At 35.7% G+C, this 26009-nt stretch overlaps 1 protein-coding gene across 3 annotated transcripts; it reads left to right on the top strand.

Moving 5' to 3' along the window:
- The first annotated feature begins 1958 nt into the window (after positions 1–1958).
- On the top strand, positions 1959–21328 carry MANEA (mannosidase endo-alpha). 3 transcript variants are annotated; one of them, XM_029995962.1, is made up of 6 exons: positions 1959–1973; positions 2017–2065; positions 8455–9047; positions 12666–12775; positions 15215–15291; positions 16003–21328. In XM_029995962.1, exons 3-6 carry the CDS (start codon positions 8498–8500, stop codon positions 16637–16639), a joined length of 1374 nt encoding a protein of 457 aa, XP_029851822.1. In that variant the 5' UTR covers positions 1959–1973; positions 2017–2065; positions 8455–8497; the 3' UTR covers positions 16640–21328. The 3 variants fall into 3 exon arrangements, with proteins under 3 accessions (XP_029851822.1, XP_029851812.1, XP_029851805.1); XM_029995952.1 differs by having other exon boundaries at positions 1961–2065; XM_029995945.2 differs by lacking the exons at positions 1959–1973; positions 2017–2065 and adding an exon at positions 2123–2639.
- Positions 21329–26009: the final 4681 nt, after the last annotated feature.

Here is a 26009-nt window from a genome sequence, read left to right as displayed (position 1 = left end):
TTGGTTTGTTGTTTTTTTAAAATCTTAGCCTGTAGATTCAGCCTGTTCAGCAAAAATGTTCCGACATAATAGAACTGTCAGAACAACAAATTTTAGGGTTTTCTTCCTCTGATTAAGTGGGGGGGGGCGGGTTCTGTTTATTTCCTAACACCAGTAAATTTTTATCCTGTAAACACATACTCTTAATGGAACATGACCAAATGAAGCTTCAGATTTACTTTTTTCCACTCTTAAGCTTCTGATTATCTTATTTTCAAACCAACTTTCTTAGTTCCAGTAGGAATTCTTCCGCATGGTAAAGAGAAAGTGAAAATTAAAGTTATGTCCTCCATAAAATAAAAATGAAAAGCACCCTTATACTATCTTTTCTTTTGAAAGGGAGAAGGAAAGAAGAAGAAAGAAAAAAAGAAAGAAAGAAAGAAAAAAGGGAAAAGCAAGAAAGAATGCAGTAAAAGAAAAATTTTGTAAGACTGTGAAGAAATGGATATCAAGTTTTCAAATTTCCACCTCCAGTCTATTCATACGCCAACTCATTTATTAGTACAGCATGACATTCCTGAATTACTAACAACATATTCCCTGTTAATGAAATTATTCAGATTCACGCAATAAATAACATTACAAATATGCATTACTGCAAATGTATTTCCCATCAGAGCACTCAGACAGCATAAAGAAAACATCATGCGACAATTCTGCCTGTCAATTTTCTCAGAACTGAAGGACAACCACAGGAGCTGTTGAATTTACTTGTTTATCTTGTTTATATCTACAGTACCAGACACTCATTCCAAGTCTTTGCATCCACATACAAGGTGAAATACTGCCTCTGTTGAAATCAATGAGAGTTTTGATATTGATTTCAATGAAACCACAATTCTGGTCACTGTTTGTTTCTCTCGGGGCTTAGAAAGATTCTTAAAAAAACATCAGGCAAACTACACCACAGGGATCCAACTCATTATAGTCACTTTTCATACAGCAAAAGGAAGAAATATTTTCATTCTATGGGAAAACCATGCTGTTTTACCTAGTGCAAGAATTTTTATCGAGTCAATCTGAAGTGCTCATCAACAAGTGTTCTTCTCGACAGACTTCTGATGTTACAGTAGAAAATGAGTGTATATTTTTTCATTGATTTGGTTACTAATCTCATTATGGCAACTATTTATAGACCATTTTCACTATTTTGCAAAAAATAAAGAGCAAAGCACACATGAAATGTTAGCGTATGAAACATCAGTGAAACCATTTTTACACTACTGCAATTATATGCAATTTCAAAACGACCGTGTAGCAGGAGTATTTATCGCACTTCTATCCACGTATTTTTTCCTGATTTATCCCCCTACAGCTAACGTGGTATAAAGATGGGCAACTACCCCAACGCACTGACTTTCTCAGTGCCTCACCATCTCTAACGCAGAGCGCGAACCACCATCCACGGCGGTGCAGGGCTGCAGCTCCTGCACACAGCAGCGTCCGTCGCCCGCAGATTTACGCCACGGGCTTCATTCAGCCATTACCGCTGAGCAAGCTCTTCCCCGGCTGAAATGCAACCAACAACCCAGCAAGTATTTTAAAGAACTGAAGAACTCCTAGGCCTTGCAAGTACAGAAGGCTATTTCAAAGCCCAAAGGAGGTCTAATGCGCAACTGCTCGCTTCCGTTCCTCACAGGAGGGAGAAGCCAGGGAGCCCCAGCGAGCGCCCTACCTCAGGCAGGCTGAGGGGCTCGCCTTCCCCCCCCCCCCCCGCCAAGCCTGCGGTAACGGCCGCCGAGGCCTCACAACCCCTCACGAAGAGGGAGGGCGGCTGCAACCGCCGCTTAACGGGACGCCCGCCGAGGCGCTTCCCCCGCCGCCCCGGCCCCGCGCATGCGCCCCTGCTGGCGCATGCGCGCCTCCCGCCCCGCCCCGGCGGAGCGGTGCGATCCCACCCCGCCTCAGAGCCCTTCCCCGGCCCGCCCGGCCGCTGCCGCCGCGCCCGGCTGCCCCGCGAGCGCGCCCCCCTTCCCGCCCGCCCGCCCGCCCACCGGCCGTCGGGCAGCGCCCCTGCTTCGGGCGGGTGAGTAACGGCGGCGGCCCACGGAGCACCCGTCCCGGCGGCCCTCCCCGCGGCGCTGGGGAAGGGGCAGCGAGGAGACGGGCCGGGCCGGGCGCCGCGGCGCAGCCCTGGTGCTGCTCGGAGTCGGGCCCTCCTCGGGGGCGCTCCTCGGGGCTGGGGGAGGCGGGGAAGGCGCCCGCCCTGGCCCGCAGCCGTGGTCGGAGGGGCCGGGGCGCCCCGCGGGCGGTGCCCTCCCTCCTCGCTCCGGCGAAGGCCCCTCGCCGCGCCTCTCGCCCGCGGCGGGCGCTCGGCTTCTGGCAGGGGGCTGGTGCTTGGCCGAAAGCTCCGGCGCTTGGCTCGTCGGTGGTGGGGGGAAGTGTGAACGCTCGTCGTTTGGCGGCTTGCTCAGGGAAGGGGAGCAAGGCGGCGAGCTGGCTTCGCTTCCCTTTCTTACTTTACGCTCTTGTCAAACAGCCTCGCGCTGCAGCCGCCTGTGCTGTGAAGTGCCCCGGGAAGCTGGTTCGCGGGTAGCTCTCGATGAGGAAGCTGGCTGAACGTTGCTTTCTTCCCGTGGCCCGCAGCAGCTCAAAGTTAGGTGTGTGTTTCAATGTCCTTTCAAAGCAGGACAACGCTGGCACGTTGAAATCAAACGCTCTTATATATTAAATATAATTTAATGCTGGAGGCTGTCTTACCGTGTTTAGAGCAAAGGAGATGCATCAGGATCGTTTTTTTTTCTTGCTGCTATCTTTCTTAAATTCAGATATGGTTAGCGAAAAAATCACATTCCGTGTTTTGTGAATGATAGAGTTATTCATGTTGGAATTGTCATATTTCAAATACCTCTTTCTAAGTTGGGTGGACCAAAAAGAAACCTTATATTATTGGAAGTGCTTAAAAAATACATATATTCTAGCATGTAAGCACAGCTATAAAGTGTCTGCATGCCATATGTAATGTCTTCTTCCATCTTTAATGATTTTCAAGGGCTTTTTAAAAAAGTCTTTAGAAAAAGACTTTTCCTATACAGGCACATTTTGAGAAATTTCCCAGTTTTTCTAATACTAGAAACAGTCCTGAGGCTCTCACAAGGAAGATGTGGTCAGCCTCTGTTGCTTTTTTTATTATTTGTGTCCCCCATACCAGAGTGTGCCATGTAAATGTGGTGGTTTGGACAGACTTATCAACCCTTGGGAAGTTTACTAAATCTCACCTGGTCAGTCACTTGGGAACCAAAGTAATGTTTCTGGGTGCACACCTGCACTGTAGCTCCAGAATGAAGGGCTTTGAAGGCCTAGAAGCTTTAGCTCTATCTAGACCTGATCTGTCACTTCAGAGTTTTCAGGTTCTTGGAGCTGGGAAATCTCTTAGGAGAAGATAAGCTTAGAAAACTTAGCTGAGAAGCTTTGATAGTGGCCATGAGCTACCAACCTCAGTGACTTTTGGATGACCTGACCCTTGCATCAAGAAAGTCAGATTTTCAGAGCTGTCTTCTGTATTTCACTTTCATTTGTTATGTTTAAGGAACATCAGAACAAATAAGTTACAGTATTTGCTGGTTATTACTAAAATTGATACATCTGCTTTATCTGAACATACTTTCTTTGCATTCCATTTTTCTTTTTTTGGAATCAGTAAAACTGGAAAAAACAACCCATAGGGCGGGGTATGGAAACTTGAGTTATCATATGACCGAAATGATCTAGAGTAATTAACCCCCTTTTTTTTTCTCTGACTAAAGAAACATCCTTGTTTTGGGAAACATGATGGGGAAAAAAAGCTCTGCTGTCCATCTACATGCTATTTTCTTCATATAGTGGAGAGGACAAACAGAAGGTTTGCCTGCAGTATAACTTACGGGTATAAAAAGCAGCAGTAAGGGAGGAAAAAAAAAAGCCCATTACTGTCAAGTTTGAGCTTGAATGGGAGAGGTTATCCTTGAGACAGGCTTGCTGTCAAGTTTGGGGAGCAGTTTAGAAAATACTTCAGCTTTTCTTACAGGCCCATTTCTTTTTTTTTCATGGAGGTATTAGTTGTTTTAGGAAGAACAGCTGGAGATTTTGTACTACTGTGATGAGTTTCATGCTATTTATTCCCATATTAAAAACAAATTAATTTGGAACAGAGATGGTAATAGAGGGATAAATAGATTTGCATTTATTTTGTGCTTTAAAGTGGATGTAGCAGCTTACAAACTAAAAGTAAAATAACGTAAGATTTTTTTGGAGAAGGGAACTGAAGTTTATGCAAATATAGGTTTACCCTTTCATGGCAAAGCTTTGTATTTTTCTGACGTGTAACGAAGGAAATTGTAGCGTCCGTAATCATAAAAGGAGAAACCAAAAGACATCAATTGACTTCTGTGCTTTTGGTCTGGACCTGAAGGTAACAAACTATTCATGATTTGGAAAAGTATGTGTGGTAGTCAAGAGTACATTGACAGAGTTAACTGAAGATCCTGACTTCTTCAGGCACCTTTCAGTGGAAAATTTGCCAAAGAACTTTCCAGTACGGAGTGACTGGGTGATTAAAAAAAAATTAAAAAAAAATATTAAATTTATTTAAATAATATCTATTGTAATGCATGGAGTAAAGAAAACAAATTTAATTTCACAGTAATGACCTCTAAGCTCATTTTTACCACTCAGGAACTAGATTTAGTGGTCAGATTGTGTACATTAGCTGTGAACTGAATTGATAGAAAGCAGAAATTTCGTGAAAAGGGATAGGGAGCAAAATTTAAAAAAAAAAAAAAAAAAGGCAATTTTATGTCCAGGATGTATGTTGAAAGTCACAATGTATTCAGATGTGTTCCCCTGATCTCAGGAAGGAAGGATGTAGTGGTGCTGAAACAGTACAGAAAAGAAACACCTCAAAAATGTTTACATGCATCCAGTGATAGTCATACAATATACAGACTAGACAGACTAGAAATTTCTCTAACGGAAAACTCAAAGAACCTGATAGAAGGAATTAAATTATTAGTGAAGTAGCAAATGTAAATATTAAATGTAAACAAATGCTTGCTTACTCTCCCTTCTAATTTGAGAGCTAGGGGCATCAAATTAAACTAGCAGGTGAGTTTCTAAACAGAAGGTGTTTTTTCACGTTGTACAAAGAAATGACCTTTTGTTCAGGAAGTCTCTGATCCAGAAATAGCTGAAGATGCCTATTATTCTGGTAAAGCGTTGCTCTACATTAGACCTGTTCTTTGCCCATAAGCAGAGACTGGTGAGCTAAACTAACTCGTCCTTCCTTCTGAACTGTTACAAACAGATATTTTTGTTCTTTTAAAATGAATTCACTAGGCAAGAGAAAGAGCTTGAACTACTTACATTTTTGGCTGGTATACCAACATGGGTCAAACTTGGGGTTAGAATCCAAAAGCTGCTACTAGCTAACAAGTCATCATATGAGTTAGAATAACTGCGTGTGAGATCTTAATCTGCATAAAGCTGAAGTTATTCAGGTTGACTTTTTCCTACTAAGAAAGGGAATTGCTGTTAGGTCCAAATGCACCCAACTGTCCAAGGCAAGATACTTCATAAGTATGTGGGAATGACTTGTGTACCACGCTAAATTGAAGTCAGATTTTAAAATTTGGATTTCCATGACAGAAATATAAATCACAGCTATGCTAGCTCTAATGACTGTTGAATCAGAAATGTATTCTAAGATTTTTTTTCCAGTTCCAAGGATAGATATAACTTCAGGTAGCTGTTTCACACGGCATGTTTGCTCAATCTGTTTCCCCAATATTACCGTTCTGCTGTGGCACTAGTGTTGATGAGCGTAATTTATCTGCCACTGTCTCTAAAGAGTAGCTCTGAACAAGATTAAATGACATAATGCAAGTATTGCCAACCTGTAGCTCTTCAATGCAGCTTTTACAGTATAGGTGTCTATGACAGGGCTGAATTATGTCATCATCCTTGAGACTGATGTCTCCCCGAAACACAAGCCTTTGCCATAGGTATCACTTACTTGTTCTAGAAATTTTGTACTTCGATGCTGAGCCTCTGTATAAGCATACTAGAGGTTCATAATATTCTGTGGTAGACCAGGGTCTGTCCTGATGCTAGTCAAATTTTAGTAAGTGTGCTGCTTGTTTTTTAGTATACTTTCATGATAAATATTCCATTGAAAAAATACTTGTTGAAATAAGAACATGGAGCACCAGGACCAATTCCTGACACTTCAGAAAAAGCACTTTATGATAGTGAAATCTTGATGCAATAGAGGAGGAATTTAGTAGCAGATATGTCAAGCAAAGAATAAAAAGGAACAGTTTCTTTGATATGGTATAGGAAAGCCCAAATGAAAGACCTTATGAACATTCTGATTATAGACATTACAGTCATGAATTCTTTTTTACAGAAGAGATGAGATAAAATAACAGTTGCAGAAGTCATTTATCACTGGCAGTCCTGTATATTGTTTAATGAAGATCAGTAGCATCTGGGTTAAATTAAACTGAATTCATTAATACTCTAGCCACGTAAATAATGTTGTTACCTTTAAAAAAAAAAATCCTGACCTTTTAGAAAACTTCAGTTTGTCTAATCCAAAAATTGAGTTAAACTTGCAGGGAGGGGTAGCATGATAGACTAGAAAGAAGATTGAAAAGGTCAGGAAAAATAGTAGAACTAGTTTGAATGTGTTTAAAGTTAATTTTTTATTAGAAGAAAAATGTTCTGGACTCCAAATAATCTCTTTGACAAAATTCTAAGATCTTGGGATGGATTGTGAGCTATTGAAAAAGAACCCTGTAATTTGATGTAAAGTGATGTAAAATGAGTTAACAAAAAGTCTTACATGGCATATATGCCATAAAAACATTTTCCCGGCTATGGTTTCGCAATCCAGTTGGGCAAAAGGAGCAGCATCATTTTTGTTCTCTTCCCTTCCCCCATCTGTGCTATTAATTCTTTTGTTGGCATTAGTGCTGTGATACTCGTTCACTTGAGTCAGCTCTCTAACAAGGTGAAAGTGCGTTGGGGTTTTTTTGTTGTTTATTTTTGAGATGTTAACAGGGTTTTGCTGTTGAAGTGTATGAGTGACCTTACTGTGAAAACCAGATGAATCCCAGAGATAACTAAAAGTAAACAGCAAGATGAACAGAGTAAGGTTGGAAATGGAAGGAGAACCTCCATTTTTGGCAGTGTCATACTGCTAATCCAATTCAGGCTGTATTGTTAAAAAGCATATTCTAAAATTCCTTATTTAAAATTATCACAGCAGTAACAAATAGTGTGTTGTGACAATGGAGCTATATGTTAATGAACTTTAACAGTAGTAAAGAACATTGGTAGCAAACTAAGGCGAGATACTTTTTATGTATTTTAAAAGGACCTGTGTGTATCCCAGTGAATTAAAGTAAGATTCTAAAATGTGGAGGTCAATGACAGAAATACAAAATCGCAGCTATGCAATGTCTAATGGCTGTTGAATCAGAAATTTATTCTAAGATTTTCCAGTTTAGTGTTGTCAGTTTTATGCATAATCTTGTTCCACATAATTCTATGGTAACCTAAATTTCGTTAATCCTTTCCTCTGGCTGTCTTGTGTTTAATGTTGAACAGGAATTAAAGTTATAAATAATGTAATCAGGCATTCCATTATACTGATTTTCTTCCCCCTACTTGCAGGGCTCAAATCTTGCTTTGAACTATTGGTCTTGTTTTGAACTTAGTCCTGGAATTCTACATGAAGTGTCACGCAGCTGTGACATTGTACTAACAGGCTGCCAGCAGCCAACTTTCTGGTTGAGGTACATTCTTAATGCTATGCTGGTTTTTGTTTACATAGTTCAGAAAATAAATTAGAATTTTAGATGTGTAAAGTTGCAAAGCATCATTGTTTTGAGTTTAATTTGCCAAACTATTTAGTCAATGTATTGGTTAACTAAACACAAAGTGGTTCGTCTGAAGTTGGTAAATAAGCTAGTAAATGAAACCTGTATTCTGAACATAAGCTGTACTTCTATCATATCCCATTTTGTCCTTTACTCTTCTTCTGCTGCATTATTCTCCTTTCATGGCTTCTGCTTTTTTCTTCTATTTTCTGTGCTATTTCTATCAGACTTGTCAAAACATGATAGTTCTGAAATAATGTAACCAGAATTTCCATTTCATGGGATTTATTTGGGTTAGGAGCACAATGAAGTTCAAAAGTAAGATGTTTTGTAAAATATGTGAGTCCTTGGTGGTAAAACCTCAGAACCTGACACACATTCTCAAATGCAGAAATGTTTTTTGCTCACCCCTACAAAGGGCTGTTATTTATGCAGTCAGGGTATGCGTCACATTTGTCTCATATTATTTCTATTATGTAGAAACTTTATGAAGCATTTTATACTGTTGAATTAGGTAATAAGAAATCTGACTTTAAAATATTTGTCTTTTGATCAGTTGCGGCCAAAATTCTTCTGTTTGGATTCTGAACTATGACATCATGGCAAGATTTCGCAGAAGAACATGCATCATTTTGTTGCTTTTTATTTTGTTTATTTGCTCCATAATGATGGCTTTGAAGACTCTGAGACCTGACAGAGCTGGCTTTGGGGATCCATTTGGACTTGGTTTGTTGCCCGAGCTTCAACAACGGACAGTGCTCTTAGACAATAAACAGAATTCACTAAATAGGGTTCAAGGAGATACTGTAACGCGTGTCAGTAATTTGCATAGTATCGCAGTCAATACTATGAAAGCATCTATGCCTCCTGTAAACAAGCTGGAAGAAGAGCTGTCTTCTCCTAATTATAACTTTCACATATTCTACTATAGTTGGTTTGGGAATCCACAGTTTGATGGTAAATATATTCACTGGAACCATCCATTGTTGCCACATTGGGATCCCAAAATTGCAAACAATTATCCAAAGGGAAGGCATAATCCTCCTGAGGACATTGGGGCCAACTTTTATCCTGAACTCGGATCTTACAGTTCCAAAGACCCTTCTGTCATAGAAGCCCACATGAAACAAATGCGTTCAGCTTCAACTGGTAATGCATGTTAACGTTTCAGCATGTTGTTCATTTATCCAGCCTTAAATATGTGAACAAACACAACTGACCCATTCTTCCATTTTTCTGTGTAATTCTGGAAATGTCTGAAACTAGTAAATGTCTTTGTATTTCTGAGTTTTAACCCCCAGCCGAAACCTACCTCTTCAAAGCTGTGTCTGATGAGTGTAACAGCACAGAAATGTAAGAACTGTATTTGTAATCCTGTAGGTACACGTGTTTCATGACTTACTGTTAAGCATTGATAACTATGTAGAAAATACAGAAACCATTGCGAGAATATATTGTCTGTGTATTTTATTTTTAGAGATGAATGCTTCAGTTTTTAAGAACAGGTTTCAGTAAATCATGTTAACATGATTATGGAGCAGTCCATTCAAACAGGAGTGGGTCTTTTTCTGAATTCTTTGTGTGTAATAACAATTATGAATTAATTCATATGTCAAAGAGCGTGTAGGATTATAGCTTTTATACAATTTATATTTTATGCAGTGTATTTATGGGTGTTCCTATTAGGTATGGAAATACCTTCTTGAATTCAGGTGTGATAGTTTCAGTGTAGCTAATTATAGTTTATTTCTTTGTCCAAAAGTATCTTTTTTCCAATACAGATTGATGTTCCCTTTCTCTAAATAAGATGGACTATATACATAAGAATATTCAATACATTTTTGGTGTCGTTCTTTGTTGTTGGGCTTTACGGTCCTTTTTATGTTCTTCTTTAAAATAAGCAGTCATAATAGGCTAATATTAAACTCTGAACAGCTTCTGTAAATGTTCAGCAACATGAGCAGAGCTCATAGCGTTATTCAGAGTGCTAATCACCTTGAATTGAATCACTTTCATTCACATAATCATTAAGGTTTGATGTAATTGTTATATTCCCAGTAGTAGTGTTTACCTGTATCATGTTGACTTCTTGGTTATTGTTTTCTCCTGGTTTTTAATCTAACCTGTATTTTATACAAGGGTTAATACAAACATAGGAAATTTCTCACCCTTTTTGGTAATACAATAATTCCATTAACAGGAACACCAGCAACAGTGGGAAAACTGTTGCAGAGAAATCTCAGGTATTAGTTGCCAGTAAGCACTTATCTAAAGCAAAATAATGCATGATAGAGTGATGAAAGCAGAAGGTGCACTTGTAGCTTTAGAAGAATCTGTGAGGTTTCTCATCCTCTTAATACAAATGTCTAATAAAGCTGAACTGCTAGTGGAAAAGGCACCAAATACTAGGAAAAATACTTTGCAAAATAAGGTTTTTTAGTAGCTTAAGTTAGTTTTCCATTTAAAACTTAGCAATGTGACCGAGTAGTTCATGCTTCCTGTGACATATTCTTTGTAACATGTTACTTATATTTGTCAATAAGTGATTTTTTTTTTTTTTTTTTTTTTTCTGCTGTTACTCTGACTTAAGGATTTAAGTACACTTGAATTTGTTTTCTTCTGTCTAGATTTGACCAACAGAAATCATCAACTTTTTTCCCTCAGGTCATTACTTCAAATATTGCATCTTTTTTTAATGAGAATTATACTTTGTTCATTTTTTGTGTACTGTGAGGTTGACTATTTACAGTTTCTTCTTTTTGTCTCTTAGCCAATGTCTAATCCATGACTGCATTTTACATTCTGGTAAATAATAATTTTTCTTCTAGCCTTTTTTGAGGCATTATCAAGGATCTTACAAAAGGAGAAAAATGTACGTGGTTCTTTCAGCCTATATTGTGTAATGATCAAAGGCATATAAGAGATTGGAGCAGCAGGAGTCTCATGCAGTACTTTTTTACATTGTTCTTATATTTTACAATTCTTTCCTTATTTATTTATTTCCTATTTTTTAACAGATTAATACAATAGATTTTATTCCTCAGATTGCTTGGTGAAATTTATTTTTTTGCACCAGCCTATTTTTGTGGAAGTCCAGTTTGGAAGTCCTTCATTTGTCTTGAATGACTCTACTCTGGTTTTAAACGTGCTTATGCTATTGGTTTTGGCATCGAGTCCATCCTTTTTATACTCCTGAAGTGGTAGATAACTTTATTTTGTAACCACAGGAAAGAAAATATTAAGTAGTCTTCCTCAGGGAATGACCAATGCAAATGTGAATTTAGGTTCCTTGATGAACAATTCTGTCTCCTGAACTTTTCTATTTCCTAAAGGTATAGAAGAGGGTCCTGACAGATGTTGTACTCAAGACACCTCGAGTGTAACTTGAGTTTGTTGCTGCTGTGCTACTTGTCCTTTACATATCTTGCTCATTTGAATTCTGTCCCTTTCTTTTGTGTGAAATAAAACATACAGTGATAAAATGCAGTAAACTATTGCATTTTTCTTGTCCTTGAGCAGACTATCTCTTGTGATAGTCTGTTATTTGTGATTTTTTTATAAAATATGGAGAAAATATGCTGAGGGTAGTTGAACTAACTTCTGTGTATAGTGAGCTCAAATTTCTGGTTTTGGTGTTAGAAGATGACTGTATATTGACTCTAATTTATGCTTTCTTTTTCATAATTTTGGACTTGTTTGTTTGGAAATTGTTAGTCAGAAATGTTATAATGTTGGTAAAATGGATGGAATTTAGAGTATATACTTCCCTATCTCAGTGACCTGATTCATGTACTTACATCTTTAACTAGTTAAAAAGACATTGCCTTATTCTTCCATATGTTGTAAATAGTATTGTTAGGGAGATACTCCTACATCAGTATTTCATGTATTTCTTTCTGTTTTGTCTTCTTCCTGATATTATTTCCAGCTACACACCTAAAAGTTCTAATTTATTTATCTGACAGCATTTAATTTTAGAAGGAAAGGATTTAGCCTTTCTGAAGAGGTATGTGTTCTTTTGCTTTCATGGAGAGCATTAGGAAAATTTACAGTATAGGGACATTGTATTTGTTGTCATCTTTTTTGACAAGAATAGTAACATCCTTAAATTATTGAGTTACTCAAGCATTTTTTTAGGTAATAAATTTAAAACCTAATTTCACATGGTTGGAAGGGTGGATTACACCATAGTAACCGCTTGTAGCAAAAAGGAAGGTTGTGGGATTACAGTCACTGCTTTTAGTATGAAATGATTGTTTTGTAGTGGAGCCAGAGGCACAATGCAGAAATATGGTGGGGAATAAAGTTTCATAAAGTGAGAATCTCTTTCATCACATGCATAGCGCTCATCTCTTGAGTGTTCTCTAACCCTATGTATCTTGATATTCTCTGGCTGTACTGTGGCACAGCTATAATGCCTTAGTTGGGAACATTCTCCTTCTCTTGGTACAACCTAGACGTTAGGAGGCTGTGCTGAAAAGTGGGAAGTAATGGCTCTGAGTGTCAGGCTTGGAACACTGAGCACAAACCTGTTCCCTTGACAGATGATCTTACCACTGTTTGTTTTGTTGTCCTTTAAACGAGGAGAAAAGTTAAAATCCACTCTGAGAATACTGAGATTTTGTAATTGGTTAAAAAGTAATTTGAAGTTCTCATTTATATTATGTAGATTTCACATGAAACAATAATTATAACTCATGACAATGTTGTTTAACGTATAACGTGTATGTTATAACATGATTTAAAACTTAAGTTTTGTATTTTCAGGTGTAATAGTGCTTTCGTGGTACCCACCAGGTATGGCTGATGAAAATGGAGAACCGACTGATGATTTGGTGCCTGTTATTTTGGATTATGCACACAAATATAATCTAAAGGTAAAGTATTTTTAAGACGCATAAAATAGGACTACTTAGGACAGTAAACCTTGTTAACAGTTTACTACATTCGACTTACAGTGTAGAGCAGAGAGGCTTGTCACGTAATGGTGGCTTCTGTTTCTGCCTTCTATTACGCTGCACTTTTTTGGGGTCATAGAAGCAGTTATAAGTGCCCTTTGAATTACACTGAATTTTGATAAGACCTAAGCAATATTGCCTTATAACTAAAATAAATATCACAATCTGCCTTTTTTCTGTTTTGGTTCAGATCTAAAGCTTACAGAATCTAAGGTATGGTGTTATGGATATTTTTTTTTTTTTTTTTTTTTTTAGGAAACAGTTTTTAAAATTAGACAACATGTTGTTTTCAAATGAGTCTTCGGAGTTGAGAGAAGTATTACATATTTGATAATATTTGGAATACAATGATCTATAAACGAAGGAACTTTGAGAAAGAAGAAAGACTAACCTCATTTTTTGCATTACCGCATAACTTGCTGGTGCCTGATCATAGAGGTCAGGAGCAAGCATCTGTGAGTAATAAAGAGGGATCTAGACGTTCTAGTTTGAATGAATGTCTTTACTCCAGAAGGTGTCCGGAACACTTGCCTTGGACAGTAAGGTCAAAGAGGTGCTGCTCTGACTTTAGGTTTTTTCAGGGCATGACAGGATAGAAAGGCTAAATTACTGGCTTCCTGAAATAGGTGAAATATCAAATCAATTAAAGATTACATGGATTCATCAGTAAAATCTAAAATTGTGGTTTGATTTTGTTTATTTTTAGAGTAAAACTTGTATTTTCCCTTAGTATAAAGCATTGCCTTTTAGTCTTGCTGAGTAATAAATTTGAGTTTTTTAATTATCTAATTTGTATATGTTTCATATCTGGAGGGTGTTGTCTGTACTGGGGACTAAAAATACAGCCTGTTCATCTGCTCTGGTTTTAGTTGGTCATGCAAGTTGCAGATTCTCAGAGAAATTTCTTGTCACTAGTAGCAACTGTAGACTCTTTGACAAGCAGGAGGAAAGTAGGAAGGTTAAATCAGATACAGAAGTAATTTTGAAACTGTTAAAAATGCTGTGTGAATTACATTATGTGGCATAAGTTGCACATATGTAATAGTAAATTATTAAAAAGAAAACAAAAAAGTATTATCCTTCCCCCAGATTTTCAGATCATGTGATGGAGCTTGCTCTTACCTAAAAGAACTTGTTAACATTCAAGTCTCTCAAAGGAGCCAAGGCAAAATGAAATAAGCTACCAAGGAAGATGCATGTAATAGTATGGTAATAATTGGAATATGGATGGAACTGCTGTTATTGCTTGGAATAATTGCTGGAATATAGATATGAAGTATAGGTACTACCAGGGAATGCTGCCTTCACAGTAATGTTTTTAAACATTCTTGCGCTAGTAAGTTAGTACAGTTAAGCGTTAGGAATGTCGGTAGACCAAAACCAACATACAAAATACATTTTTATTATGTCTGCTAAATACAAGTCTGCTAAAAGATATGTCCTTTTGATTTGCCTGATTTTGATAGTTGGAAATGAAATATGAAATTATAGTGCTCTTCAACCTATCCTGTCAGTCCTAGTGATTTAGTCTAAACTGTATTTTCCTGTAGTTTGTACCTAATAGAGATAGATACTGGCTCTACAATGGAAATTTGCTACTCTTGGCGAGTTGTTGAAGACTTTGTTAAATGCATTCTGCCTAAAATTGCTTCTGAAAAACTAGTTGCTTTGATTAATGTAATATACTCTTCCACTTAATTGTATATTTCTAAACAATAGCATTTTTACATTGAAATTACTTCACATGTATAGGTTAAATAATACCATAAGCTCCAAGCTTGAAATTCAGAGCAGTGGCAGCACATTATATTAGATTTAGTTCCAAAAGTTTACTGCTGTTGATAAATCTATAAAATTTTAAATTAAAGTTTTCATATCCCATATCTTAAAATCTATTTTGACACTGAAAACTCTCCTTGGAGAATTGTCTATCGCAAATTTCATACATTGTTTAGAAATTAAATATTAAAATATTTCATTGGCTAATCAGTTCTTTGACACTTGAATAGATAATATTTTATTTCAATTTTTAGTTTCTGCTGTAGTTCTTTTAAGTTTTCTGAAGCATGCTTACTATTCGCTGTAGCCTAGGAAAAACAAAAGCAGTGTTTTGTTTTAATGTACAAAACTAAATATTTACTCTATTAGCAAACTTCTTTGGATCTGAAGCTTCTAATCTTAGCAGTGCAGGAGTTGAATTAGGGTTGGATTGTTCTCAAAACAGACTAACAAAATGTTTGCTCTGTAAAGAGGAACTATATTTAATGCGACTGGTACTCGCTTCATATAATACACGGTACCCATGTATTCAATAGTATTTTACGTTTGTGTTGCTCTTACTAGTTTTTCATCTTTCAGGTGACTTTTCATATTGAACCTTACAAAGATAGAGATGATCGCAGTATGTACCACAATGTCAAATACATCATAGACAAGTGAGTGCTTTCAGAATGGTTTCCTCTGGGGTTCGTTGCATGCTGGTTTAGGGGACTTCTGTATATTATCTAAAGCTTGGAAGAGTATGTAAAAACATGTACCAAGACTGAAGAAAACTATAAGAAACTTTGTTCATATTGCAGTGGTACAAAACTCAGTCTGTTTTTTAAATACTGAAGTGTGAATTTTACATAGATACTCAAATGTCAGTTGCTTTCAACATTCATTAGTATCACAAGTCATGATACTTCAGATTAAAGCAATTAAAGTATTAGCTGCATGATATATAAATTAAACATACATTTTTTATAGTGACAAACTAGCACGTAGAGCTTTAACGTGTTGACCTCTAATAATTTATCAAGCTGAATTAAAATCCTGTACAGCTACTAGTTGTTTTGTTTACCAATGCTACTTAGACTGTCTTATTTCATACTGAATTAGAGAATTGCTCTTCAGAGAAAACCAATACCTATAGTGCAGTTCGACACTAAGTTACTAATCTGTAGTAATTTAAAGGTTCTTTGCATATTTCTTTATTTAATATTTCAGCAACTACTGGACTGAAAATGGATATGAACTGCTATGTTTTGAAGCACATGCACTGTCTTTTTAAATTAGTTTTTTTAAGAAAAGTCTTCAGCTCAGATTGTGAAACAGTGTTTTCCAAATGGCAAATTTTGTCTTAATGATACTTGCTTGCTTTATAGATATGGAGGCCATCCAGCCTTTTACAGGCATAAGACCAGCACGGGCAGATTTCTTCCAATGTTTTATGTTTATGATTCTTACGTAACAATTCCTGAAATATGGGCGAATCTGTTAACTGTTTCTGGATCCCAGACTATTCGAAATACTCCGTATGATGCGTTATTCATTGCACTTCTTGTAGAAGAAAGACATAAGCATGACATTCACAGAAGCGGCTTTGATGGAATGTACACGTACTTTGCCACCAATGGCTTCTCCTATGGTTCATCTCATCATAATTGGGCAAGTTTAAAAGCCTTTTGTGATAGTAACAACTTAATGTTTATTCCAAGTGTGGGGCCAGGGTATATTGATACCAGTATCCGACCATGGAACAACCACAACACCCGTAATCGTGTCAATGGGAAGTACTATGAGACTGCCTTCAGTGCAGCCCTTTTGGTGCGACCAGAAATCATTTCTATTACATCTTTTAATGAATGGCATGAGGGAACTCAGATTGAAAAAGCTGTCCCCAAACGGACTGGACAGGTGGTTTACCTTGATTATAAGCCGCATAAACCAAATGTTTACCTAGAGCTTACTCAGAAGTGGTCTGAGAAGTACAGAAAAGAACAAGAACAGTGGCTTATGTGAGCTGTTGCTGCTGCAGTTGTTTCCTAATGCATTGACTACACTGAGAAAGAAATTGAGAGCTGAAAAATCTGTTATTAAATGTCTTTATTACAGATATGTTCAAATTATTATATCTTTTGAATGTATATGCACTACTACTGAATTTGAATTTTGAAGAGTAAAAAGATGATGAGAATATTGGCATCTCATCTCATTGACATTGTAGTTCAAGAATATTCAGGGAAAATGCTGGGGGTTGGTTTGGTTGGTGGGCTGGTTTTTTTAAACTTCGTAACTTGCATGCTGAGCTTCCAGAACACGTGCATGGGATAACTCTACATGACCAAAGTAGAACAAAAATTTGGCATAGTTATGCTTACTTCCTTTATTCTTGTAGTTGTGTTTCTAATCAAAGTGTTACTGTAATCTAAATTCTTATCCTGATAGCTTCTTGCAGGATGCATGTCTGTAGTGTGTGGAATAATCTACACCTACTGTTTTTAATGCTTTGCACACAGGGAGTTCTTGACATGTGACTAGCTTGTGGTAAAAACTGAAGAGGTATATGATGCATCGCTAGTGGTTTTTGTTAAAAAAAAAAAAGTATTTGAAAGATTGAGTTCCAAAGAACTGCTGAAAGATTTCTAGTTTACTTCGATTTTTTCTGTTTGGTACATGGTGCAGACTTTTGCAGATTACTGGATACTGATGAGTAACATAGTTTTTTCTATGTTACTTCGAATTTTTTAAAAAAATTATTTGAAACTGCAAGTGGAAAAGATTTTTTTGAGGGGCAGGGAAAACCCTAAACTTGCAAAAAATATACTAAAACTTCCATTGTTATATCTTGTCTGCTAATTGACTGCAGGCATAGATCTAGTATGTTTTTTAAAATGTTTAAAGATTATAAAGCTAATATCTTACTAGTCCTACAGTAAATATAATTTTAGGAAATGCTTTTTTGTTTCTGATTTAGGAGCAGTCTAGTTTGGTAGGAATGACAGGAACTACCCATTAGTTTAATTTGAAATCTGAGATTTCTATTTTTCATACAGTTCATGTAGTTGTTTCAGGATTCAGAATAGTAGATACTAAAATCTTGTTACCATTGAGATAAGCTCCCTACCAACACTACCTTTATACTGTGGTGTGGCTGGAAATGAGTAGTTTCAGGCTTAAGAATCTCACCTTTCAAATGTTGTGATTATTAACTGCTTTTCTTGATGAAGCTTGAAAGGATCGAGTCACATGGACGTGTCTCCTCAGCAATCCTTTTTTTGGCATTTTCATACAACTTCATAGAAAAGTCCTGAACTTTGGAATAGTAGAAATTGCAGTGTTTTGTTTATTTGCAGCAAGTGTTTAATCTGTAGCAAAGTGGCTTTTTTTAGTTGTTTTTTTATATTTATATACAAGGTGCTGATCCTGTGTTTTAGTTCATATGCTGGAACCATTGTGACCACTAGAATTCCATTGATTTCAGCAGGACCCATGGAAATTACACTCTTTACTGAGTTCTCACAGTAATCTGTCCATGAAGTTGTAAGGTGAATGTGAGGAATTCCAGTTAAATAAAGAAGACAAACCAAAATAGTATGGTTTTCTCCAGAAACCTTTGTCATTCCAAATAAGCATAAGCCAGTTACTACTAATATTTTCTAGAGTCTTTCTGGTATGAAAAAGGTTTGTTTCTGTATCTTTCACTTATTTACAGTTTAATTCTCTTGTCATTTCTCTGCAGTAGTTAGAGATGAAGTGTTATATAATGCCCTCAGCTGCTTGAAAAAAAATGCAGAAATTGGGTGAGAGATATATAGCCTGGTTTGTTGAATTGCTCCTTTAGAGTTATTGGAGTCTTATTAATATCTCTTCGTAATTTTTTGCATTTTCCTACTGCATTTCTGTGAAATTCTGAAAGAAATGTTTACTAAAGCTTATTTTGTTTTACTTACGCTCAGGTGGATAAACTGAAGTAGATATAGGTATGACCACAGTCTGATGACCACAGTATCTGAGACACGTGAAGCACTTGCTAGACTTTTACCACTTCCAAGTTGACCACTCACTCCCTTTATTAAGGAAACTGATTTATACATTTTACTGTAAATCCCTTAAATAGCTATACATAATTTGTTTTTATAATTTGTTATATGTTTATGATTTTACAGCCCAAAAAACCTATATATTTATTTTAAATGTGAGGGAATTATTAAATTTTTGCATATATTATTAAAAATCTTCCGAAATCAAACCTTTTGAAAGGACAAGTCTCTTTGCTTGAACTGTTGTCATCCACTGGTCTTTTCTCACTGTAGTTGTCTGAGCACTTTACTAGTCTTGACAACCTTGCACTCAGCTTTCAGCTCCTTACTTTCTCCCAGTGGTGATTTATTTTCTCCGTGACTTTGAAAGATGCTCCTTTTGTTGCTGTTTACAGAAACTTTTGAAATTTGTTGTAGAGTGTTGTACAACTCAAGCGAGCTATTTTGTTTAAAATATAATCTATGTTAACAGTGTAATGGATCTTCATTACTCTGAAAGACTTCTGTAATTGCTGTAAAGGTATCATTTAGTTCTTGCCATCAAGTTGTATGGGCCATCACACACTGGTGTCTAATGGTATCTTTATAAGAATTTACAGAATTTCTGTAGAAAAGAATGAAAATTAAATGCCTAGAAATTCATCGCCCCTGAGCACTTACTGTATTTTTATGTGCTTAATGTGTTTTAAAATATAAATATGCAACTTGATAAAATATTTCAGAGTTCAGAATTTAATTTGATGATCCTAAGAAGAGCTGATGGAATAGCAGCTACTAGAACTACGCTACCGACCTGCCCAATACTTTCTCTTTACTTAGAAGAAATATTAGTGCTACTTCTTGTTATAGGGGATGGAGAGTTTTGCTGATGGACTGCTGATGCAGTCATGATAGTTTTTGGAAATTTGATTAAATATAGGTCTGTGGGAGAGGATTTGTACAAATGCAAAGGAATGAGATTGTTATAACTGCACAGTTATTAGGGTGAAGGAGGGACAAGGTGAGTGTATTTAGGTGATTGCTCCAAGCTTCAGAGTTACAGTAAAAAACAAAACAAAACAAAACAAAAAACCTCCAACGTGCAACCAAAATTGGGAGGGAGGGAAGAATATTTATTATGAGTTTGAGATCTGAAATGGAATTTAAGTAGTATCTATATCCTATTTCACTTTGGCTTCACACCCTTATTATTTCTTGACTAATTGAAAAAAATTATTATTTTTAATATTTTTACACTGATTAATTGCATTTGACTCATCTTGTCATAGTATGTTATAGTACGTAGAGGGATACACTACATCTATATAGATTAGGCAAGAAACACTATGGGAAGTTTTAATAGAGATCATGCCATGCTATGCCTCTGCAAATATGGAAATACCTGAAGTTATTGATCACATACTACTGACTGAGTATCCCCAGAGGGGAAATGGTTTCTGAGACAAGTAGCAAGTCTTTGTGGTAAGAGATCTTCTTTTTAAAAGAAAATCAGTAGGTTCATTTCTGCTTCTGTCAGTTGTGATCAAGTAAATTGTTTTAGTTCTGTGAGCTGTCTCAGAACTGAAGCTTAATACATCTTCTCTGAAATAAGAATTTGTATTAAATCTTGTATAGTAGTGCATGTTTCTCAGATCTATAAACTTGTACTGAATTTTGAGGGAAAGAGCACATGCATATGCTGTTACTATTTCAGTGTCAAGCTGTAGATTATTGTGAATGTAGTTTCTGTACTGACGTTCATCGTGTTTGTCTAGTGCCTTTCTTTTGAGGTGCCAATGATTTGTCTTTTAAGAGGTTGTTGAAGCAGAAGGATCTTTGGTGAACACACTTTTATTATGAAATTTGATATGTATACACTCTCCATAGTTTGAATTAACACATTTTACACATGGCTCTTGGGCTATCTTGAAAACATTTCACAGGAGTGTTTTCAGCACTGTGTTGCTAATAGGAGAATGTAACTGGGCACATGGACAAGGACATACTGTAATTTGGGGCACTTTTTTTTGTGAATCTTGTGTACCTAAAAAGAGGAAAGAAAGTATTTACAGACAAATTATTTACCACTTAATGTAAGCTGAAAATCTCTCTCCCAGTCTTAAGGTATTTTACAGGTATTGGTCCTCATCTTTCTACTTGCTTAAGATAGTGTCAATATTTCATTTCTTTTTTATCTTTTGACCAGCATGTTAAATGTTGCATAAACTTCTAAAGTGATGGTATTTCTAAGACTTCATAGTTGTAATATTCAGTAAAGAGAATCTACAAGATTATTGGCACTGCAGAAAAGCCTGATATGAATTTGATATTGTATAGGTATGATTTTGTTGTAAATGGATAGTGTATCTTTGCTATGTATTGAACATGAATAAAAAAAAGTACATTTCTTTTAATACCCTACCTGGCTGTGGCAGAGATGCATTTGCTTACATGCATATATAAAAACAAGTAAGTGTGTGTGTGTGTATGTCTATTGATATATATGTGCATATAACTGAAGTAATTATTTTTAAAGTACTATATCATTGTATTAAAATTACAGGCTGGATTCTGCTACTTTTGAGTAAGCAATCTTTTTAATTCCCTATGATGTTTACAAAAAACATAGTTGCTCATGTATGAATACTTTCATGAACAATAAATATATGCCCAGAAAGTGTGATTTAAATGGAGTGTTTGGTAATATTTTTTTTTAATAATACGAGTTTAGAAAGTGAATTTTTAGTTTTCTATTACAATATGCGTGTAGAATTTAATTAGACTGAAAACAACAGGCTTATCACAATGTTTTTAAACAGACAATACTTATAAAGTTTTTAGGCCTATTTGTATTACATGTTATTAGGCTACTAAGTGAGTTCACTAGTTCATAGTGTTGCAGGTGTCTTTGAGTCCTGAGGTATGACTGTATTTTGACAAATTAAAACTAAAGTTCACATTTTATACAGAAGTTTACAAGGGATAGACGCACAAATGATTAGCCTCGCAGGAGAATGGTTTACAACTGAATACTACAGTGGGGTCAAAGAAGTATTTGTTGCATTCTGATAGTATATTGTGCTGTTCAGGTATAAAAACTCTAGAAGGTAATAGTTGCCATTTTACTTAAATTTCACAGAAATGTGAAATTACCTTTTTGGTATTTGAAAAATACGTCTCGTTATTCCCAGCAAGCGAACTACATTGGTAAGGAAGCGATTAAAGCTAATTCACACACGTGGTCAGTACTGTTTATTTCTGTACATGAATCAAAAATATTTTAAATTGTTGAATAATTTCATCATTTCGTATTTCCTTTGTGTATCACATTGTAAGTGACTCTTCCTTGTAGTTAAGGTAGAGTATTTTGCTCCATGATGCAAATGGTTTCCTGAAAATTTCCTGTCTCAGGAAATGCAAAAGGTGATCAACACAAGGTGTATTTGAAATTTGAACTTAGGTATGTACCTGTAATTGACACTTTAGTAGTAGACTGTGAAGTACTTCTGCATTTTAGTAGATAAAATATCTCCTAGGGTATTTTACATCACTTCATCTGAATTTAGTAGAAAGAAGAAAGAGATAACAATGAAACAGTATTTATTGCCTTTTTTGTTTATCTAATCTGATCAATTTCTGTACAGTATATGGAATGTATATTCAATAAGTTCTTTGTGTGAAAGACAAGGAAGAAAGACTATGTTCATGTTTGTTTTCTTCAGCTGGGCAGTGTAGATAGAGGAAACAGTAATACAACAAACAACACCTATAGCTTTAATTTTTTAAACTTCATTTTAGTCACATTTAGAAAAATACTGTGAAAATAATGGAATATCCAGAAGTTTAATACAATCAAAATTTGAAAAATTAATTCCCTGACCTACTTTACTGGTAGATTTGGCATAAAAATATCTTGTGCCTATCATAATTGTTTCAGTATTTTACAAATAGAAAGGTACAGTCTGTTATGCTGGAGTCAAGAAAGAAGTAGAGTGTGGTGATCTTATTGAAAGTAATGAGAAATCTTTTCTTTATATCAAAGCTTGTTTTAGCACATTCGAAAATGGAGACTTCTTTAAAACAAATTCTGATCTTAGAATATATGTATGCAAATGTATGCACACTTTTTTTTTTTCCATTTCTATGTGAAAAATATAACTACCCTTGTATGATAGAGGAAATCTAGTGCAGTTTTAAGCAGTTCCCAGATCTGTGCCTGTCACTGTTCGTGGAGTCATCCAGAATGGCTCTCTTGATCCTAGCAGTTAAACAGTGTGGATAGTCAGAAGTAATCAGAGTATTCAAGTTCACTTCCTACAATCTCTTATCTAAAAGTATGGGTATAAATTTACTGAACTCTTCATAATTAGAGAATTTTGATAATAATTTCAACATAGATTATAACAACTGCTTTCAACATAAAGTAGCAAAATTGTATATTGACTGACTAAAAATCCATGTTGGAGAAAACTAAATCAATTTTATTAGATAATGTTGATATCTGCTGTTGCATTCAGAGCTGATCTACCACTTTTAAAAAATAAGTTTTGTTTTTAAATTGCATGTCATCTCTACTTAGAATATATGAAAGTCACATTTTTATTTAGTTAGATTTTTTTAAAACTTTAAAGAGGTGTGTTGCTAGCTCTGCGTAGAGCTAACAAAGTAACAAGTGGTTTGTTGTTTTTCTCTTTTTTTTAATACATTGAAATGAGCACTATGCATCTGAGAGCAGGACCTGGCCTTCAGAGTAGGTTTTATAACTTAAGTCATTGCTATGGAAACACAGCACGATTCCTCAAGACTGATTTCTCAAACTGTAGTGTGATTCAACAAATAAAAGAAAAACCAGAACTCCAGTTGTTTTTAGAATACTAGTGAAAAATTAGGCTGCCAGTTGTGATTTTAACGGAAGTTTCTTGGAAAAGTCTCATGTACTATGGTAGAAAATACTTTTATCATAAAGCTAAGATTGACTACTCATTAAGATCAGGTAACCACTTAAAGTTTGATAAGTATGAATTTATGTATTACAATATATATTTCAACTATACAGTATTTCATAATGTCATTACCACTAATCAAAATAATTTCATAACAATGAATACTTCCTTTTAAAAGATAGACACGTTGGCTCAAAAGAAGCCAATACCTCAGAAAGCAATGTTAGTCTATTAGTAACGATACTAAGATTTTTCAGGGGAGAAAGAAGTAGCCAGCCATTTACTTTGTGAGAAGCTCAGCAGTCCTTGTATTGCCTCATACATGATTCTTGGTGAGTACACCAGTTTTATTCCAGGTGAGTGAAGGATCTACTTTCAAAAAATGCATTCTGAAGGCACAAATAGAAATCAGCATTAGTTGTACTGTTAGCATACTAAAAGTACATCTCTTTTGCTGTTTAGGTCCAGCCTTTGGCAAGCTTCCTGATCTACTACTAGCACTTGGAATTTGTTGCATGTATTTGGACTTTTTTTTTTTTTTTTTTAATGAAAACAGAGAACAAACCCAAAGCAAAAATTTTAAAAGTCTGACTGTATGCAAGCAATATAACCTGATTTTTATACCAATCAGAAAAAATTTTTAAGAGGACTGGAAGAAGTTCATGTAGTTAAACAACAGAGTAAAGAAAAGTTTTAGAAATAAAAGACATCTTTCAAATGAAGATTCTGTCCCAATGATAAAGACAGGAAAGAGCCTAAGTTATGGCATTAACAAAGGCAGGCTAAAAAAATCCCCCACCTATAAAAATAATAATGAAGCTTTTCTTTTTTTTTTTTTCTTCCCCAGAAGAAAATATAGCAAACCATGGTAGGCAAGACATAATACAATGTCTTAAAAGGACTTAAAAGGCCTATATACTAGAGGCATCATTAATGCATATTTCTAAAACATGTCACAAGCAGACAGAAAGCTGGTAGTATGCTGATAGAGCTGACAAATAACAGAGCAATAAAAGGAGCTTTCAAAGAAGATAAGGCTGTAGCAGAGAAGTTTAAAGTGGTTTGTACCTGTATTTATTGCAGAAGAGTTTAGAGAGTTTTCCATGCGGGATCCAGTATTTGTTGGTGATTAATCTGAAGAAATATCCTAAGCTGAAATGTCATACAAGTGACTTCTGAATGGATTGATAAAATGAACAGCAATAAATCACCCAGTCTCAATAGTACTCACTCAGGAGTTTTCAAGGAACTAAAATATGAAATTGTTGATCTGTTAAAAATATTGGATACTCTATTGTTTAAGTTAAGGGTAGTCACGTGAAGGAAATGGGACAAATGTGGTATCAATTTTAAAAAGACTTCTAGGAGGGATACTGGGAACTGTAGTCAAGTTTTAAATCCATGCCAGATAAAAAAATACCTATAATAGACATTTAAGATAGATGTATTGGGCAATGTCAGTATGGCTTTTCCAAAGCAAAGTCATGCACCACAGATCAATTATATTTTTGAAAGTGCAACTGAAAATGTGGTCAAGGGCAAGAAAGCTTTCAGCAAGGTACTTGGCCTTCAAAAGATACTAAATTGTTTAGTAAGTAGAGGGAAGAATCTTCAATAGATTAGTTGCCAGTAAAAGTTGAGAAACAGGTAATAAAAATGTTTAACTTCCATAGCAGCGGGTAGGTACTGGTTAGGTACCAAAGAAACCTGTATTGGCACTTGTGCTGTTCAGAAAGGGATTTTAATAAATAAGATATTTGCTAGTGATACACAATTTTTGAAGGTAATCAAAATTAAAAAACTAATTAGGTAATGCTAACAAATTGGGTGATAAAATGGCAGCTGGAAAAACAATGTTGACATGCATATCTGTAAAAACTATACATACACAAAGCTGTACTACATGATGGTGATCTCTTACTGCTTAAAATCGAGATTTGGTTGTCCTTTTGGCTAGTTCTATAAAAAATTAAGCTCAGTGATAGTAAACAACAAGCACTTCAGGAAAGAAAATTGAAAGTAACACTACACTATTGCACAGATTTGCATTGTGCTTGTGTCTGGAATACTGGTTATCCCCTTTTTAAAAAAAAAAAATGGAAAAGATACATGGAAGGATTACAAAAATCACAGATTAAAAGAGTTTTGAACTGAGGAAAAAGTACATTAAAAATACTCAGCCTCAAGGAAAATAATTCTTCAGAATGTGGTGATGGACTAGAATCACTAAATAGCCTGAAGAAAATTAATAGAGAACAATTTTCTGTTCCTTATCACAAAAGAGGGGCATCTAATTAAATTTTCAGATAGCCTGTTTAAACAAAGAAAAGGAAGTATTTTTTTCATTCAATACAGTTTAATTATCAAACTCATTGCTACAGGATATTGTAGAAATTGAAAGCACAGTAGGTGCAAAGTCACATAGCA

This window comes from Aquila chrysaetos, chromosome 2 (assembly GCF_900496995.4).
Source record: "Aquila chrysaetos chrysaetos chromosome 2, bAquChr1.4, whole genome shotgun sequence".
Lineage (NCBI taxonomy): Eukaryota > Metazoa > Chordata > Aves > Accipitriformes > Accipitridae > Aquila > Aquila chrysaetos.
The sequence above is the reverse complement of the archived record's forward strand: the minus strand, read 5'-3'. Positions and strand labels throughout refer to the sequence as shown.